This window comes from Paramormyrops kingsleyae, chromosome 6 (assembly GCF_048594095.1).
Source record: "Paramormyrops kingsleyae isolate MSU_618 chromosome 6, PKINGS_0.4, whole genome shotgun sequence".
Lineage (NCBI taxonomy): Eukaryota > Metazoa > Chordata > Actinopteri > Osteoglossiformes > Mormyridae > Paramormyrops > Paramormyrops kingsleyae.
The window spans coordinates 23571645-23589550 of NC_132802.1; the positions used below are offsets into that span (position 1 = coordinate 23571645).

The 17906-nt window shown below is 40.4% G+C and overlaps 2 protein-coding genes and 1 non-coding gene across 4 annotated transcripts; 1 reads left to right on the top strand and 2 right to left on the bottom strand.

Moving 5' to 3' along the window:
* Positions 1-302: 302 nt before the first annotated feature.
* Positions 303-7398, top strand: nek4 (NIMA-related kinase 4). Of its 2 annotated transcripts, none has more exons than XM_072712907.1 (16): positions 303-566; positions 1278-1544; positions 1688-1885; positions 2028-2135; positions 2250-2404; positions 2490-2622; positions 2739-3254; positions 3343-3399; positions 3520-3669; positions 3940-4083; positions 4538-4607; positions 4688-4806; positions 4931-5022; positions 5526-5737; positions 6074-6207; positions 6348-7398. In XM_072712907.1, exons 1-16 carry the CDS (start codon positions 480-482, stop codon positions 6453-6455), a joined length of 2550 nt encoding a protein of 849 aa, XP_072569008.1. In that variant the 5' UTR covers positions 303-479; the 3' UTR covers positions 6456-7398. The 2 variants fall into 2 exon arrangements, with proteins under 2 accessions (XP_072569008.1, XP_023661235.1); XM_023805467.2 differs by having other exon boundaries at positions 2739-3218.
* A 962-nt stretch (positions 7399-8360) lies between these two features.
* gnl3 (G protein nucleolar 3) lies at positions 8361-17878 on the bottom strand. The gene is made up of 15 exons (XM_072712908.1): positions 17745-17878; positions 17451-17509; positions 14785-14925; positions 14497-14610; positions 14339-14413; positions 13634-13769; positions 13161-13264; positions 12005-12143; positions 11680-11767; positions 10216-10393; positions 9928-10070; positions 9453-9589; positions 9175-9335; positions 8920-8992; positions 8361-8811 (listed from the first exon to the last, which is right to left on the bottom strand). Exons 1-15 carry the CDS (start codon positions 17755-17757, stop codon positions 8717-8719), a joined length of 1656 nt encoding a protein of 551 aa, XP_072569009.1. The 5' UTR covers positions 17758-17878; the 3' UTR covers positions 8361-8716.
* Positions 9759-9830, bottom strand: LOC111840607 (small nucleolar RNA SNORD19). Its single transcript, XR_002837465.1, has one exon. It is a non-coding gene; the product is annotated as a small nucleolar RNA SNORD19 (small nucleolar RNA).
* Positions 17879-17906: the final 28 nt, after the last annotated feature.

Consider the following 17906-nt stretch of genomic DNA (forward strand, 5'->3'; position numbering starts at 1 on the left):
CTTGTTCATATATGATTAATTAGACTAAAAATAACTATTTCCTCGCACATTTATGCATGAAAGTGGTGCTGTATATCTCCTAGCATGCCAATTAAAGTTCGCATTTTTATATTGTTATTTTTCTTCTTCAACATTGTTATCATTCGTTCTTTCGTTCATTTATTCTTTCATTCTTGTGTTTTTCTTTACATTACATGCCACCGCATAGTCGACAAATAATGTCTACGAGTTGAACTACGCCCCACCAACTCCGATAGGTGGCGGTGTGTGAAATCCCGAGACTCTGAAAATCACACAAGGCCTGGAGTCGATGGTGGAATGATGCCTGTTGCTTGGCAACAGCGTAGCTGCTGATAATTTCCTGTCCTACCGTCTTAATTTTGGAGGGTTTTTAGAATGTTTATGTGTATGTTATAATGTATCACTAGATTAAAGAAAATCACAAGTTTAGGTGTTGACAGCTCAACCGGTGAAGAATTATGGAGAGTTATACTTTTGTTAGGGTAGTGGGAAAAGGGAGCTACGGAGAAGTGAATTTGGTCAGACACAGAACAGAAGGAAAACAGGTATTCCTACCTATCTTAATGTTAATGTGTTAGGAAGCTAACCAGTTATATCCTTACACATAGCTAAGCATGCGATATAAATTACATATAAGAATTTAATTATTGATGTAAATAGCCAGGAATATTTTCAGTAATGTACTTAGATAGCCAGTCAGCATGATAGTATGACCGAATGCTCACTTTGGACACCAAAAACATAAAATAACTGCTTTTAAAAGAACCATTAGTTATATGCCGGACTGGAATAAATTAAACGATCTTGCTATATAGTTGCTACATAGTTAACGGCTTCCGTTCATTCAACTGGTTTTCTGCATTAGATTTATTTTGTTGCGTTGGAATTAATTTGTGTACGAGTCCTGCAACACACGGAGGGGGGAAATTATCTGTTCGGATTGACTTTTTGGTCACATTGTCATCCTCCTGTTTCATTATTCTACCCTTCTGGCCAGATGGTTGATTTACTTGCTAATATAATGTTTTAATTTGGTAACTGCTGTGACACGGTGACAGTGTTTTTTTGCGGGAAAAAGGTATTCCCATTTGAAGCACATAAAACTAGAAATATTTATTTAGAAATAAATAGCTTTCTTCTCCTGCTCCTTCATGTTTTAGGGAAGTTTAAGACCCCGTATCCGCAATAATGTCAGTGAAGTACATATTGATAAAAGTTTTGATTGATTTTTACGTATTTATTCATTTCAATATTAGTACGTCATCAAGAAGTTGAACTTAAGAATGTCATCAAAACGTGAGAGGAGATCTGCTGAACAGGAAGCACAGCTGCTGTCCCAGCTGCGACACCCTAACATTGTGACATACAGGGAGTCCTGGGAGGGGGAGGACTGCCATCTGTACATCGTCATGGGATACTGTGAAGGGGGGGATCTCTACCACAAGCTGAAGCAGCAGAAGGGCGAACTTCTTCTAGAGAGACAAGTGGTTGAGTGGTTTGTCCAAATCGCCATGGCATTACAGGTGTGCATTGCTTTGATTTTGATCAACTAATATAAAACTGCATGATCTGTCTTTGCTCATATTAAAAGCCACAACATTAGAAGTTAATTTACAGACTTCTTATGAGATTCAGTGCTTATTGTTTGTCCTCTGCCGATGTACAGTACCTGCATGAAAAACACATCTTGCATAGAGATTTGAAAACCCAGAACATCTTTCTGACCAAGACAAACATAATAAAAGTTGGAGATCTTGGGATTGCTCGAGTGCTAGAAAACCAGAACGACATGGCCAGTACTTTAATTGGGACACCCTACTATATGAGCCCTGAGCTTTTCTCCAACAAGCCGTACAACTACAAGGTACTCCTCCCTCAGCCGAATGCTTGCTTTTTGGGAATAAACAGTTTCATAAACTGTATGCTTATATTTTCATTAAATTAGTGATGGATTAAGGAAGATTTACTAAACTCTGACAGTTTTCACCCATTTTCTTCCCTCTAAGTCTGACATTTGGGCGCTGGGTTGCTGTGTGTATGAAATGGCCACTCTGAAGCATGCCTTCAATGCGAAGGATATGAACTCCCTGGTGTATCGCATCGTTGAAGGAAAGGTGAGCATTTAGAGTTTTGTGTGTCAGAAATAGGTGGCTGGAATGTGAATGTGTGTTATTTGCTGCAGGATCACTGTAGTGCATCAGCAATGCCTGTTTTTCTGTTACTCTCAGCTGCCTCAAATGCCCAGCAAATACAACCCACAGCTGGGAGAGCTGATCAGATCCATGCTGAGTAAGAAGCCAGAGGAGAGGCCTGATGTCAAGCACATCCTCCGGCAGCCGTACATCAAGCAGCAGATCTCTTTGTTTTTAGAAGCAACGAAGGAGTACGTATGTTTCATTTCAGTGCGTGGTTCATTAAGAACTGTGGAGTTGCTTTTTCAAAAACTTTTCTTGCTCTCTTGACATTAGAAAAACTGCCAAATCAAAGAAGAAGGTTCTCAGTAGCCAGCCAAATAGTGCATCTTCACTTCTGGCGCCACCGCTTTCAAAACCTGAGGCTCACAACCAGCCTCTCTCTGATATATCCAAGAAGGGTAAAGTGGTAAGATGTCAATCCCTTTCCACTCCAGCTTCCATTCCTGTACCTGGTATGTCTGGCAGCAAACACATTAAGTTTTATAGTGTTCGTCTCATGACCACTTTGCTGTTATTTCGCAGAGGGAGGTAAACTATTTGCCACAACACAAAAGCAGCAGGCCAGCGAATGAGGCCCTTCCATCCCCAAAAGAGTATTCCCCAGAAGCTCTCCCACAAGACAGTCTTAACAATACAGGGGCATCCTTGGCTAGTGTGAGCAACATTGATATTGACATCCTAACTTCAAAGGAAAATAGAAAGCACTTGAAAGCACAACCTCAAACTCTGGTAGCGCCAAACCACATCCATTCTGATGCCAAGCCAGGCGAAGAGAGGAAAAGCAGGAAAACACAGCCTTCATCATCTGAGACACACAATAGGAAGATAGTGACCAGTGACAGCAGGACTAATGAAGAGCCAAAGGATGTTCCTGTGAGGGATGCTGTCCTCCAACCTGGCAACCTAGTAAAGAGTGGACCATCAGCATCCCCTGAACCTCAGAATGAAGATACTTTGAAGCTGCTCCAAGAAGCACCTGCTTCAGAAGATATTCATGTCAAGGTTTATAAACCCAGTACTTTCATGAAATTGAAAAAGGTGTTGTGTGTGTGTATATATATGTGTTTACTTGGCTCAAATGACTTACTAGCAATTTAACTCTTGGACACAAATATTCTCTTTATAGGAGATTTTGGACTCAACAGGAAAGCTTTTGGAGCCCCTTGTATCTGTTATAATTGAGGTGGGCATCTATAGTATGTTTTTTTCTCCCTGTTTTGTGCCATATGTCCTATCAGTGATGTATGTTGAGTGCAACATTATTCAGGTGTTTCCTTTTTTTTTGTTCCTGTTACTTATTTAGGAGCATTCTGCTCATGAGTTGCTACCCAGTCTTCCATCTCCTAAGCTGCAGCCTCCTTCCTCAACTTCTGAACCTTCTGTATCCTGTTTGCATAGACAGAGGAACAGGGAGAAAATGTGGGAAAACAGGGGAAATGACAACGAGGACAGGGTGGGTATAGCAAAGAATGCAGTATAACTGATGCTTACATGTCCTTAAGTTCTTGGGGCTTCAAATCAACAAGAAATCAATATCTTAAAATGTAGTGCCTACAAAATCCATACCATTTTAACATGTCTTTTTTAAGTTGCATACGTCTAACATTATCACTTCACAATCTAATGCTGTGTTCTTTTGTTTCTGAAAAGTTCAGTGTTAATCTGTGGTTGGAGCAGCAGTCCCATTCCATGTGTAATGTGTCTTCACATCTCTTTGTTTAAGACGGCCCTTCACGGGCCTCTGCCACCTTCCTCTGGTGGTTTTGTTGCAGAAAATGTGAAGAGGAGTCAGAGCTCCATGGAGGCACAGACGTCATCCTCATCTGGCATCCCTGGTTCTAGACGTCTTGGTGTTGCAGTGTCACATGTGAGGATGAGGAATATGAGCATTGAGAATGGACTGCCTCACCATTCCTATAACTGCTCTTTTACTTTAACTCACATGACATATTTTTTTTTATGAAAAAGTTTCCAGAAACCAATTTTTTGTAAATAATTTTTTTTTAGGAAACGGATTCTTATTGTTGCTGCGATAGTCACAATACAAAGATCTTAAAATTTAAAGTTCTTCAAAATAGTAGTAGAAATTTACATTAAGATGCATGCATATTTATTTGTTTGTTTGTTTATTTGGCTGGTTGATTGATCCCGAGGGAAATTTAGGCATCTATATGGCCATTTTTCCCATTGATATTACAGATTTTGCACTTTTTCCTAACAATCACTGGTAGGGGGTCATAGATTTGCATTTGTTTACTTAATCAATAAGATCAATAAAAGGCACAGATGTGGTTAATTTTATTGAACGTGATCTGTTTTAGGATCGTCCCTTGTCTGCTAGAGAACGAAGAAGACTAAAGCAGTCCCAGGAAGATTTCTGTCACTTAGCTGGTAAGATATTTAAAACAAATCTCTGTTCATAATCCTAATTGCTAAAATAGAGAAAAACCGGAGCATGTTTCTTTCTAAAGGTGTTCCTGCACCAAGGCCAACATCATGTGATATTCCCAGTTCAGACATAAGACCTTCTCACATTCAGGAAGCTGCTGTTAACTGCACTGCATCCGATACCCCCAGCAAAACAAACAAGGTCATTTGTTAACGTTCTCCCTACATCCTTGAGCATAGTCTGCCATTTTGTATTAAAAACATTATGGTGCATGATGGTATTTTAATTCTTAGTGACACTGAAGACATGCTCCCTGTCCCTGCAGGTAAGCAGGTTGTCACAACAGCAGTCAGAGGAAGATGAATGCAGCTCCTCTACCAGTTCTACGGACCCATTGGAAGGAGAACACAAAGAAAGGTGGGAGACCTTAGCTAATCCCTCAGTGTATAGAGCATGTCCACTATAATAATACACAATTAATTCTAATAAATGGCAGTTTGCAATTTATTCTAGTCCTTAATTCAGTTTGCCTGAAAGTTGGGGTGTTTCCCAATATCCATACTTGGCTTCTTGCATACCAATTTTACATCTTCCATTGCCGAAGACCAGCTCCAATACTAAGAACAGAAGTGCAGAGTATGGTAGAAATCCCCGGATGTCATTCTTGCCCCACCCCAAATATCAAGGATGCATCGGTTGCCTCCTCATTAAATGAGAACAATCCCATGATTCATTGCATGCCAAGTTCGTTCTTGCAAAGGCAAGTTAGCAAGACCGCTCCAGCTAGGATCGCAAATACGACCTTTGCATTCTTGATATTGAGAAGTAGCCGTGGTGTAAATGTTTCAAACCTTTTCCAATGTTATGTCTCCACTCATATATTACTACACTGACTTTGGGTTTTTGATCATGTACTCCAGAAAGAGCCAATCTACTGAAATGCAGGACCTAGTTCAGTTGATGACACAAACATTAAGAATGGATTCCAGAGATCCAGGCACAGAAAAAGCTGGTTGTGATGCCACGTCAGTGCCCGAGTTCAAGCTGAACAGGAAGTACAGAGACACGTTGGTTCTGCATGGGAAGGCAAAATTGGATCAAGTGGATTTTCACTTGAGTGAACTCCCTTCAGGTCTGCCATCATATTCATCTCTTTATAACACGGTGGAATTAAAACAGCATTATGAGTATTTTATAATTTGCCATCAGGAGCTGAGCTGCTTAAAATATGCCAGTGTAATGTGGTCCCATGTAATTTGTTCAACATATTCACATTTTATTGCTCCTGGGCATGCATTTTATCTGATGTAATTATTAAAGAATTACTGAGATTTTTATCCTGATGCAAGATATTTGCTGAGCACTACTTAAAGACCATACAATATGTCTTAAAAGTGTCACTAAAATGCAGCAAATATCTAATACATAGACTTCACCTAAATATCATCATCTTGCATGTTTTCTGCAGACACTACATCGGGTCGTACAAAGATCATGAGAGCGATTGAACGCTTACGGACTGATGTAGCGAAGGGACTGGGAGTGAAACTTTTAAACAGGGTTCTGGACATTATGGAGGAAGATGATGAGGGCAAGAGAGAGGCAAGTGTGAACAATGATGCCATTGAATTACACTACTCTGTCCATTAGGATTATCACAGTATAACTGTGATTTTATTATGAGATTCCTTCCTTCTCAGTGAGACCTTTGCATTCTGTTACATCTGTGTTCTCATTCCCAGCTGTGTCTCCGAGAAGAAATGGGAGAAGACACCTACAAGGCATATGCTGTGATGGTGCGGCAACTGAAATTCTTTGAGGATGTAGTGTCTAGGGAATGGGGTACCTAGTGACTTCACCCAGTCTGTGCCTTCTGTTATGCAAGTGGAATTAAGGACCTCAAATGTGAATAAAAGCAAAACTGTAAAGATACTTTTATATTTTTCATTTTACTTTTAAATGTACCGTTATAGACAAATAAACAGATGACCACCCATGTATAGAAATCTCATTTTATAGCTGGAGAAAATTTAAACATTAGAAATACCTAACTCTGCACTATGAAATAATTGAAGTGCATAGGTTAAGGTTTAAACACTGTGAAATCTTTGTGTATTTTTTTTGTAGAAGATAATGCATTTTACATTTTTTAAATTGTCATTATTGAAATAGACGCTCCTCTACTTACAAACTTTCAACTTACGAACTTTCAGACATACGAACGAAGAGGACTGCAAGTCCAAATTGTGTTCCTTGGGCTCCCGTTTCCTGTCTGCAACATCAATTAATTTTTTCTGCGTGCCAATTCCGCCTAGTACGACTTCTGGCCACTACTCCCGCCGCACAGCAGCGTAATGTGCGTACTCCCAGCATCCTAGTTCTTTGTACTTGCATATACCCTTAAAATGATGTTGAATAACGACTTACGAACAGCAGTTCGGAACGTAACTCATTCGTAAGTAGAGGAGCGTCTGTACCTTATGAGTGTCACTCCTCTTGAGAATCTGACACATCAGCAGGAATGATCTTATTCATACCAGGGACTGTCCTTCTGCATCAGACACAGTAAATGTGATTTACCATTCTGTATTGACTGCCTTCCTTAAAGCTATCTACTTATTGACATCAAACAATGCTCTGACTTACTATATATTGACTGGTACCATAATCATAGAAGCAGAATGCTTCCATGTAGTCCAAAGATTAGTTTTTGTAAAAGTATTTTGTACCTGTTTCTCCAGCTCAGTTTAAGTGGATCTATCACTGCTTGTTAATAAAGTCTGTTACACTTGAGTTTTCTAGTATTCCACTGGGCTGCAAAATGCTGGAGGTCTGGGGGAGAGGTTAATTTCCAGAAATAAACTATATAATCTCCCCTTCACATTCTCAAGGGTTAGGGACAGAAGAGCTTAGCAAATGTGAAAATTCATGAAAAATTCTTGGGTCCATTATTAGAAATGCAAAATTAATGATACTGAAAGTTTAAAAGTTACTGAAAGAAATGCAAGATTTCACGATCACAGAGACAGCTAACACGAGTGAGGCTGGTCGCTGAGACAGATGAAAAGTTATTCAAGATACAGCATGAATTTACACTAAAAATATTAACACATTTATGTATGATTTTATGTGATCGCAGTCATTTTTTGTATCCTTTATTAATTTTGGCTTATGCGTTTGTCTGCAAGTTTCTGCAATCTTCCAGCAAGCTGCCAGAAAATTCCCATGTTATTGTTCATGACCGATAACCAAAACTGCCAATGTGAAATCTGCAAATCTGGAGGGGCGACTGTTTTCAAGCCAAACCTTTTTTATGATGCCTGACGTTCACTTGCATTCTGATCACATAGAAAAAATGTAAACGATTAATCTTATTAAATCTGGCCCAGCATCACCCCTACCCCCCCCCATCCCCATCCCCAGGGCCCCCTGGAGCCATCAATGGTAAGCAGAAATTGGCAAAAAAAAAAAAAAAATGTTGTTTGCAAACAAGCTTTGAAGATGAGGACTTTTTTCAATTAATCATGTAAAATCCTCCAGCCTGTGAAATTGCACATCATATGCCAGTCAGAAGTCATGGAAAAGGTTGGGAACCCCGACATTATATACTCAAGGCCTGAAGTCAAGTTAAAAAGTGGACTGAGGTTAAAATGAATTACTCTTTTGCTTTCTGATTATGAGTTGGATAAAAGCAAAAAGAGCAAGTTGATAGTTTTAGGTCATATTTCTGATGGATACACAGTAAAGGCACAAAATAAACAACGTGTTTTCATTTTTTTGTTTTGGGGCGGGGCGAGGGGGGGGTTAAATTACAGTTTGTGAATGCAAGGTTTTTGATATACAGGTGATACAAAACTCAAAATGCAAAGGGCTGCCTAAAAAGTTACCTTCACATATTCAGGAGTCCCAGTATGCCAGTATGATTTTTTTTCATGTACTGAGATGTTACAGGAATTGAAAGTTAGATTGCAAGAAATCTGACAGGCTACATATCCAGCTTTCTGTAACCAAAGCAGAATAACCAGCTTTTTCCAATTGGTTTTAAAACGTGGTTTGTTTACCAGATTACTTAGTAAGGGTGTATAAGGAAAATGCTCTGGGCTGGATCTCTTCATTTAAAATCCACATTGAAGTCATACGCGTCGCCGTCTTTCTGTGCCGAAGTGAGGTCTATACTGACAGGGAGGGACTGAAACGTCACCTGGGCTGGATGCAGAGTCGGGAAAAAGAAACAAAGTCAGATCTACAGAAAGACAAAGCGTCCTTCCCAGCATTAGCAGAAAGCACAGTTTCATTACGAGTCTCATAACATACCTGCTGCTTTTTTTACTTTTTCTCCTTTTGCTTGGCTTTTTCTCATTTTGTCTTCTTTTAAATCAAGTCTAGGCTAAAAATAAGAATAGTGTTAATAAATGATATAATGAAAAAGACAGTATTCATACTGGTGAATCTGTTCATTTTTTTGTTTCTCAAAAATTTTATCTGACTCTGATCTGAGACTAATAAATATTTTCCAAACACACAAACACAAGTTATTATTTTGCGGTATTTTGCTGATAAGATACACACCTGGGTTTCCAATACTTTTTCCTCCTCCTCTTCTTCTTCCTCCTCCACTGTCTCACTCTCTGTCCCCTTTACTTCACATACATCATCTATATTGAGAAGTCCACAAGTGGGTCCACTGGAGATGAAGGCAATGCTGCTTGCTGGATTGGGACATCTCACACCTGACAGAGAGACACTGGATTCATAGTCTGACCCATCAATCACCCTGTATGTTCACAAAACACCTTTAACAGCATCACACATACAACCTGCACAGGCAAAGCCACCCAAAAGCTTACTCTTAATGGTTTCCATATTGCCCTGCTGAAGTTTGTCACTGGCCCATCCATTCTGCATCTCTGCCACTAGAGTGTCTGAGAGATAAGGAGGGAGGACGTGGTTCTCTGGAGGTTTGGAATGGTAGCTTAATTTGGCTCTGGCAGGAAAAAAAAAAAAGATACAACCCTTTCAAACAAGTGCTCAGAAGAATGATCAGATTACGTTTAATACCTTTGCTTTAAAACGTTTAAAGTTATTCAAATGCAAATATTTAAAATACAACCCAGTCTCAGACTTAGTGGGTTATACAGCACAGTAATTCTTAAAATCTGCCAGAGATCAGAGTTGGATTAGAAGTCTTCACCAGAACTCAAGACATTTGAATTTCCTCATTTCTCTGTCAGCAGCACAGTATGTATTTAAGGGGATGCGTTTTTTGCAACAAAAAAAAAAATCAGGTTAATGACAGTACAGTAATGCATAAAAATATCATACCCTGTCCAATCACACAGGAATACTTCTGCAGCCTGCTCTGAATTGGGAATGCCACCTTTTTGCAAAAATCCTCGCTTCTTGGCAAAAAGGGTTAGAAATTCCTGGTGGTTTTTAAAGTCAGGAACGTTATACTGAAGCATTACCTGAAAAATAAATAACGAGTCTCACACACATCATAACTTTAACAAGTCCCATTACATGCTAGCTACTAAAAGATATGAATAACATTTCACCAAAGACAGTTACTTGAGCCCAGCAGATGGGCCCAGAGCCTTTTCCCTGCCTCACCTGCTGACTGTTGCAGTGTTTCAGCAAGACTCTGACTGCATCCAGAACATTCTCCCTCTTCTCCGTAGACGGCAGGTCCCTCAGCGCCAAGGTAACTGCAGGATTAGACGGAGATGCTAGGATACCAGGACTGTCAATCACCTTGACATTTTTAGAAATGTGGATATCTTGCTTGCATCTAAAAAAGAGGAAGAAGGCACTGATTAACAAAAATATTCATTTATTTGTAGAATGGGTGTAAATTGTTGACACCAAGGCAATTTGAGTCAGCTACGACTATTGAGGGAATGACTCACAAATTTCATTCCTATCATGATTAATTACACACTATTAATGAAACACAAACAAAGCAGCATGCGCCGCGCATCTCTAAGGCTAACGCTCAAAAATTATCTTAACTGTTAGTTAGAGCATTCTGCGCTATGGAACCGACGAGTTTCGGAAACACGCCATGCAGCAAGGACAGTCAGGTTGTGCCTGCTTCATGAATATTAATTAATCTTCCCCTGCCACCTTATGTTTTGGAAATTTGCATGCTACTTCATGTGACTACCTGCAGCACATGAATGCAAAAGCATGCAGCCTGGAATCAGCAACATTTTTTATTTTACCCCCAAAAATTTGATTCTGATTTTACAGACTGATGTATTAAATCGGCCTCCTGATAATCAATTCATCACAATAAACTGATGCATCTTTACACCTCTAATTAGAAGCAGTTATACCAAATTATACCAAGCTTACAAGTACAAATCTGTGGAGAATGTTAAATCTAATTTTTAAATTGCACAACCTTCAGAAACTACAAACTTTTAAAGAAACATTTAAGCACTAATAAGCACAAAAGCTATTTCTTCAAGTCAGCTTCCAAATACTAGCAAGTCCAGGCTCATTTAGAACCCTAATCCATGAAAAAATGGAGCAGAGTCTTGGCACCTCCGTTTACACACTCACCCAGTCATTCCCCTCCGTTTACACACTCACCCAGTCATTCCCCTCCCTTTACACACTCACCCAGTCATTCCCCTCCCTTTACACACTCACCCAGTCATTCCCCTCCCTTTACACACTCACCCAGTCATTCCCCTCCCTTTACACACTCACCCAGTCATTCCCCTCCCTTTACACACTCACCCAGTCATTCCTCTCCCTTTACACACTCACCCAGTCATTCCTCTCCCTTTACACACTCACCCAGTCATTCCCCTCCCTTTACACACTCACCCAGTCATTCCCCTCCCTTTACACACTCACCCAGTCATTCCCCTCCCTTTACACACTCACCCAGTCATTCCCCTCCCTTTACACACTCACCCAGTCATTCCCCTCCCTTTACACACTCACCCAGTCATTCCCCTCCCTTTACACACTCACCCAGTCATTCCCCTCCCTTTACACACTCACCCAGTCATTCCCCTCCCTTTACACACTCACCCAGTCATTCCCCTCCCTTTACACACTCACCTAGTCATTCCCCGCAGTACCCCTGCATTGCAGGTACGGACGCCCTTCAGGCTGTTGATGAGGCTGCTCTTTCCCACGTTGGGGAAGCCTGGGAAGAAGAAAACACTGTGTGTAAGGCAGGAGGGCGTGCTGGGGGATCAGACGAGTTAAGAGTCAGAAAACCACAATCCAGCCCCCCCCCACAATGTAGGGTTGGAGTCCGGGGGGGGGGGGGCAGGATTCAATCACCCTACCCTAGAGGTGTGCAACTACAGAGCTGCCCATCGAGCAATCCTGATTCCGTAACGCTTACTGAATAAAACTAAATGGATTTAGGCATTCTTACCAACAATACCAACTTTGAGGGGCCCCTGATGGACAGCAGCGAAGTCACCAAGTAACTGCAGAAGACAGCTGCCACCATAACAGACGACCCCTCTGGTCTGGTCAACAGCTCCACTCCATCTCCTATTCTTTTTATCTTGCTGCGGACATGAGGATGAGCAAAGTACATTATTCAGCCGGTCGTGTACGTAGTAGTACACCAGGAACCAGGCCACAAGGTGTGTGGGTTCTTTTCCAAGCTAAACTTTCACTGGAAGACTCTTCTTGCTCGGTCTGAGATGTTGCCTAAACAAATCGTGGCATGTGAGCAGATTTCTGGAATGTCACTGCAATTTGCCAGCCAATAAAAAAAAATAAAGACCAAGACTACATCAAGACTGATAGGCAGACAGCTGAGACTGAACACCGTCGGACTCAACAAGCTGCACACGCGTGTTGTCTTCAGCATTGAGTGGCTTAATTTTCAGTCACTGTATCAGTAGTGACTGTATAGAGAACTTGGTTTAGTTACCCCTGTAGCTGCTCTTTTCTGTAAAAAAGAGAGATATAGTCCCAGGGCCCAGAACTTGTGACAACTCCTTCAGGACTGTTGGAGAAGCTCCAGGTGGCTACATCTGGAAGCTGGTTGAAAGAATGCATGAGTCTGCAATGCTGTCATTGAAGCAATGGGGGATTATTTTGAAGAGTCTAAGATTTGAGAGAATTTTGAGATGTTGAACACTTCTCTTGGTCATTGCAGTCTTTGATGTGCATTATTTAATTGCCTTGAGGCCTTTTATCTTATGTGTGTGACATAGCAAATATAGAGACAGATGCATTACAAAAATGTATGTCCAGACTTTTGACTATAACTGCATATATCAAAATTGATTAACTTTCCAGCTTCCTGGGTCATTTCTTTTGCTAAGACATGCATTATAATTCTGTTTATGAAGAAGCTAACTCAAGGCAAACATTTTTTTTTTTTATTATTAAATTTAGTCATTTTCACCCAAACGTTGCACAGGGCATAACACTGTGCAAATTATTCCACCAAAGAAATAAGGCTAAAAAAAAACGAATCCTGCTATAATCGCCAATGTTTGGGGCTCCTGGTTTATAACCAAATATTGCCACATGCTTTGCACTCTGAGTGCTGTGACCCACTACATACATACCACAGTTTTATCCTGTAACAGAGTGGATGCTTTAACGGCCACGGTTGGGATCTCTTGCTGTAGGAACTGCAGCCACTGCTCTGCATTCTTTTTGGGCACAAGATCTAAAGATGGGTGCAATAGCATTTCAGGAAATTCATTTCATGAAACGATATTAAACAAATTTGAAAAGAAAGCAGTGATGCATGCATCAACTGTTTTACTAGAGCAGAGGTGGCCAATCTTATCTGCAAAGGGCCGGTGTGTATGCGGGTTTTCGCTGCAACTCCCTAATTAGATTACTAATTAGAGGAATGATTGGCTGAAGAGTCCTCACACCTGGGTTTGAACAGCTGACCTACAGGTTATCCCAAAAACCCGCATACACACCGGCCCTTTGCGGATAACATTGGCCACCCCTGTACTAGAGCAATTCTTTAAGTCAATAAAGTGTTAAATCATCAAAAATGTTTACAGAACAATAGGTGATCTACCAATTTTGTTCAACACAAGAAGCAGCTTCTTCTTTCCTTCGTATCTCAGCACTGCCTCCTCCAGCTGTGGACAGCGGCAACCTAGTGGATCCCTGGCATCCAGAACCTCAATGATTACATCAGAGGCATCAATGACCTGCAACACAGCAATGTACACAATTCATATCACTGGGGACAGGTGATTTGGCAAAACACTGTCTATGTATCAATAGCTGATGACCACTTGAGCTGAGAGATGCAATCTGAATTCTCTCAGCCAATCAGGGATCAAATCTGTTAATGTTTGCTGGCAAAAACTTGATTTTGAACGTCAGTGACCCTCCCCCTCCTACAGAAGAGGATTAGGGCCACCGTGAAAATATTATTTGAATTCTGACTTTAATGTCAGAATTCTGACTTTTTTCTCAGAATTCTGAGTTTAGAAAAAAAGTCAGAATTCTGAGATTAAAGTCAGAATTAAAATAATATTTTCATGGTGGCCCTAATCCTCTTCCGTACACTCCAGGAACCTGAACATCTACAGTATATCTGCTCACCCAGGAGGTTGGTAATAAAAAGAAATTCAAGCAATAGAAAGAAAAATTCATGTACTGAACCAGAAGAGAAGCAGAGAAATTGGAATATTAAAAGGAACACTGCAGTTTTGAGTTGCTTGGCTAACCTGAAAAAAAACACACTGAAAAGCAACACAATGACCTTCCTCACCTTGTTCAATTCACTGCAGAGGAATTTTCTGGAGAATTTGTCCATGGATGTTTTCTCTGGATTCTTTGCGGTCTCCTGAAAAAAATAGCCTTCAGCCTAGACAACAAGCCAAATGGTTTATAAAGTGCCGTCATGTTAGTTTACTGCAGTCTGTTCACCTTCTTCACTTTTTTCGGCTTCGGATCATCCTCAGGACTGGCTGCCTCTTTCTTCCGTTTCTCTGCCCGTTCCTTTTGCTTCTCAAGTTTTTTTTTTGCTTTGAGCTCTTCAAGCTGATAAGAGGTGAAAGAGTCATTTATCATTTAAAAATAGGCCCAGAAATATATTGGTGCAGTACTCCTGCTTTGTGTCCAGTGCTGTCTGTGATGGACAAAATATTAAGTAACCTAGGTATCTAACATAGCGAAGTGTTTACGTAGAATACATCTAAACCATGCTGAACTCACCATCAGTTTCCGCTGCTCTGCCTCACGCAGAACTTCCTCCTTAAAAGGTGCAACATTGGGGACTCCAGGATCCTTCTTCACTCTTTTTGTTACTCCTTTCTTCTTTGCCTCCTTTCGTAGTTTCCTGTTGTGCTCCCGAACCTAACAAAAAGTCATTCACATAATGATGAATAATATTAAAATTATAATTCACATCTCTATGGTAATAATGCTTTGAATCAAAAAATACAAATACCAGGCTGCTACTGTGAGGAACATAATTCTGTAACTTTGGTTTTTCTAACCCAGGCAAAATGTTCTGCGAAAAAAAACTGGGATGCACTACAGGATTAAGAAGGCCTAGAGGTGAAGTTTTGGAACACAATCATAGCATTGACTCTAACCATTGAACTAGTTCCCTTACCCATATTATGAAATTCAAAGGTAAAAATAATTAAATAATTAAAGGGGCCCTATTATGCTTTTCTGGTTTTTCTGTCTCCTTTAGTGTGGTATATGGCTTTATGTGCGTATAAGCAGTCTGGAAAGTCTTAAGGTCCAAAGTACATGGCAAAGGGCATAATTCTCACAACAGAGATCACTCCTCTCTAATCTGCCTGAAATGCCTCATTGGAATTTTCTGCCCTTACCTCTGTAACATGGTGAGGTCATCTCATAACACAATCATTTGCCTTATTACCTGCAAGGATTTGTCTGCAGAGTGCAAGACAGGGGCAGAACGTGTAGGACAAGCTGACCAATCAGAGTACACTAGGTTCATTGGAGGTAGGGCTCTAACAGTGTGTTTCATACAGCTATAGACTGAGTGAATATTGATGTACAGCATGAGAAAAATGTGTTTTCGGAACATTTAAGCGTGTAGTCTATTCTAGTAACCACCCCAAAAAAATTATGAGCAGTGAAAATGAGCATAATAGGGTCCCTTTAACTTCATTAAAAAGATTATGGGTTATTCTTGTTATAAAGCCTGATAACACCTGTCACGCTCGCGGGTAGAGCAGGCAGGAAGCAGGCGAGCGTAGCCAGGTAGTCAGGGTAACGGGGTTTAATAGCAGGCAGACGTACAAGCACGGACATCAACGGACACTACACAATGACTGATCTGGGGATAACTGACTCTGACAAGGACTAAATACACTAGACAAGCCACGGACAACAAGCCACAGGTTAGAACAATCAGGGCAAAACAGGAGGTAATGAGGTGGGCGTGGCACACATCGGGAGCGGACGGAGCGGGGCGTGACGACACCATTTTATGGCACCCTGCTTACAGTTCTTATGTTAGAATAAAGTCTTTTTGCAAGGCTCATCAGATAGGTTTATATAAGAAATATTACAATGTGACTTATTGGTGCAGGGGATATAGATCAAGGAACTGGTTAAAATAATATTAATTAGCTTACTTATGGTGCTACCTGCACCCAAATTTGAAGGAATTCACTGGGGGGGGCACACAGATAAACAAAACTAGATGTGATATTAAAAACATTTATATTCAGAAAGCAAATAAAGACATTGTAACTGGAATTTAAAGAGTCTGTTCACCCTGAAACTGAAGAAATATATATGTTTTAGAGGGGCTTTAGTGCTATATACCCATCTAGGTCGTTCTGCTGGGAGATGTCTAGTTTTTGTAATATTGTCAGTCTTCTCTCAAATATAATGGGAGTGAATGACATCCTTCCTGTGGGAATTAAAACTCCAAAAAAAATATATTTGAAAAATTCAACAGCAATGTCTCTTACAGAAATCATTGTCCAGTTACTGAAGATATTCCACAGACTGTCTAGTGAGCAGTTTAATGTACAAACCATTTCCTTCTACCAAACTCGACCCACGAATTGTACCACTGTGTAGAAGATGTAAGTAAAGTGTGTGGCCTTTACAGTGGTTAGGGAATGACACATGCTGTGTAATGCGGTGACAATCAAGGAGAGAAAGGACATCATCTGAAGCTTCGTTGTCAGGTTGATCAACATGAATATTAATACCACCACTAAATAGCAGACATGAGGAGACAGAGATGGAGGCGGTAAGGAGTTCAGAAAGTTCAGAGAGAAATGTAGGACTATGCTTTGGACGGTAAATCAGCAATACTGTAATAGAGGGCAATTCAAATGCAAGATATTCAAAAGATGTAACCATAGTAAGATTAACTAAAGTTAATTCTCATCTTGAGATTACAGCAAGACCACTACCACGTCCAGTAGGTTTGCATATGTAACTGAAATTAGGGGGAATGAACTGATTCAATGCATAGTAATCGCCCGCTGGCTACCAGGATTCAACATTGTTACCCATGATCAGTTCATTGAGAACCAATTACTTTGGGGAGATGGAGCGAACGTTCGTAATTGCGCAGTTAAGTTGTGGTTTAAGTGGAGTCTGTACTAGAGTACGGAGTTTATTATAATCAACAGCACGCTGAGTAAAGGAAGCCTGTCGGCGATGAGTTGTCCAGAACGAGCAGAGAAATGTTCAATAGCGCCTGGTGCCACGATGAGTATAACGGCGACAGCGTAAAATGCCGCTCGGCATGCAGCACAGGCCGTATTCACATCATGTTTTGGTGCATCGGTGTGTGTTTGTACACTGCAAAATTATCTTAAGATAACAAATGAAAATAAAACCTCGCAAAACATACCTAATACTTATATAAAACTTACCTTTTTCTGTATTTTGTAACGTTTTCCACATGACAATCGTTTGCTCGCTTTCTTCAACTCTGAAAAGTATCAACAATTAAATTATTTAACCCCAAAGTCTACCTACATGAAAATGACCGTATTCACTACGTGAGCAGTTTTCGAATCAACGCTGGATTAACGCGTAACATAATCAATAACAGTATAACTTGCAAATGGAAAACAAATCAAGCCTGACATAATTCCCAACCAACTCTGAAGCAACAACAAACTGTATGTAAAACATAAAAACAGCAAGTAATGGGTTTTTCTTACTTGGACGTTTCATGATTATCGCTCACTCCTTTACACGTGGTTCAGACAGACAGACACTACGGGGGCAAACGTTACTTCCGCTTCCGGGTCACTGTACCACCCCTGGAAGTAATTTTCGTTTCGTTCTGTTTGCCTTGTTGCTGCATTCAAATATTTAAATTA

Coding starts and splice junctions, on each gene's coding strand:
- gnl3 (XM_072712908.1), bottom strand. Junction 12,144..13,160: donor TGTTACAGGATAAAACTGTG/GTATGTATGTAG, acceptor TCATGTCCGCAG/CAAGATAAAAAGAATAGGAG. Junction 9,590..9,927: donor TTCCTGTGTGATTGGACAGG/GTATGATATTTT, acceptor TTTTCCTGCCAG/AGCCAAATTAAGCTACCATT.
- nek4 (XM_072712907.1), top strand. CDS start 480: ATGGAGAGTTATACTTTTGTTAGGGTAGTGGGAAAAGGGAGCTACGGA. Junction 3,255..3,342: donor CTTTCATGAAATTGAAAAAG/GTGTTGTGTGTG, acceptor TTCTCTTTATAG/GAGATTTTGGACTCAACAGG. Junction 5,023..5,525: donor GAAGGAGAACACAAAGAAAG/GTGGGAGACCTT, acceptor CATGTACTCCAG/AAAGAGCCAATCTACTGAAA.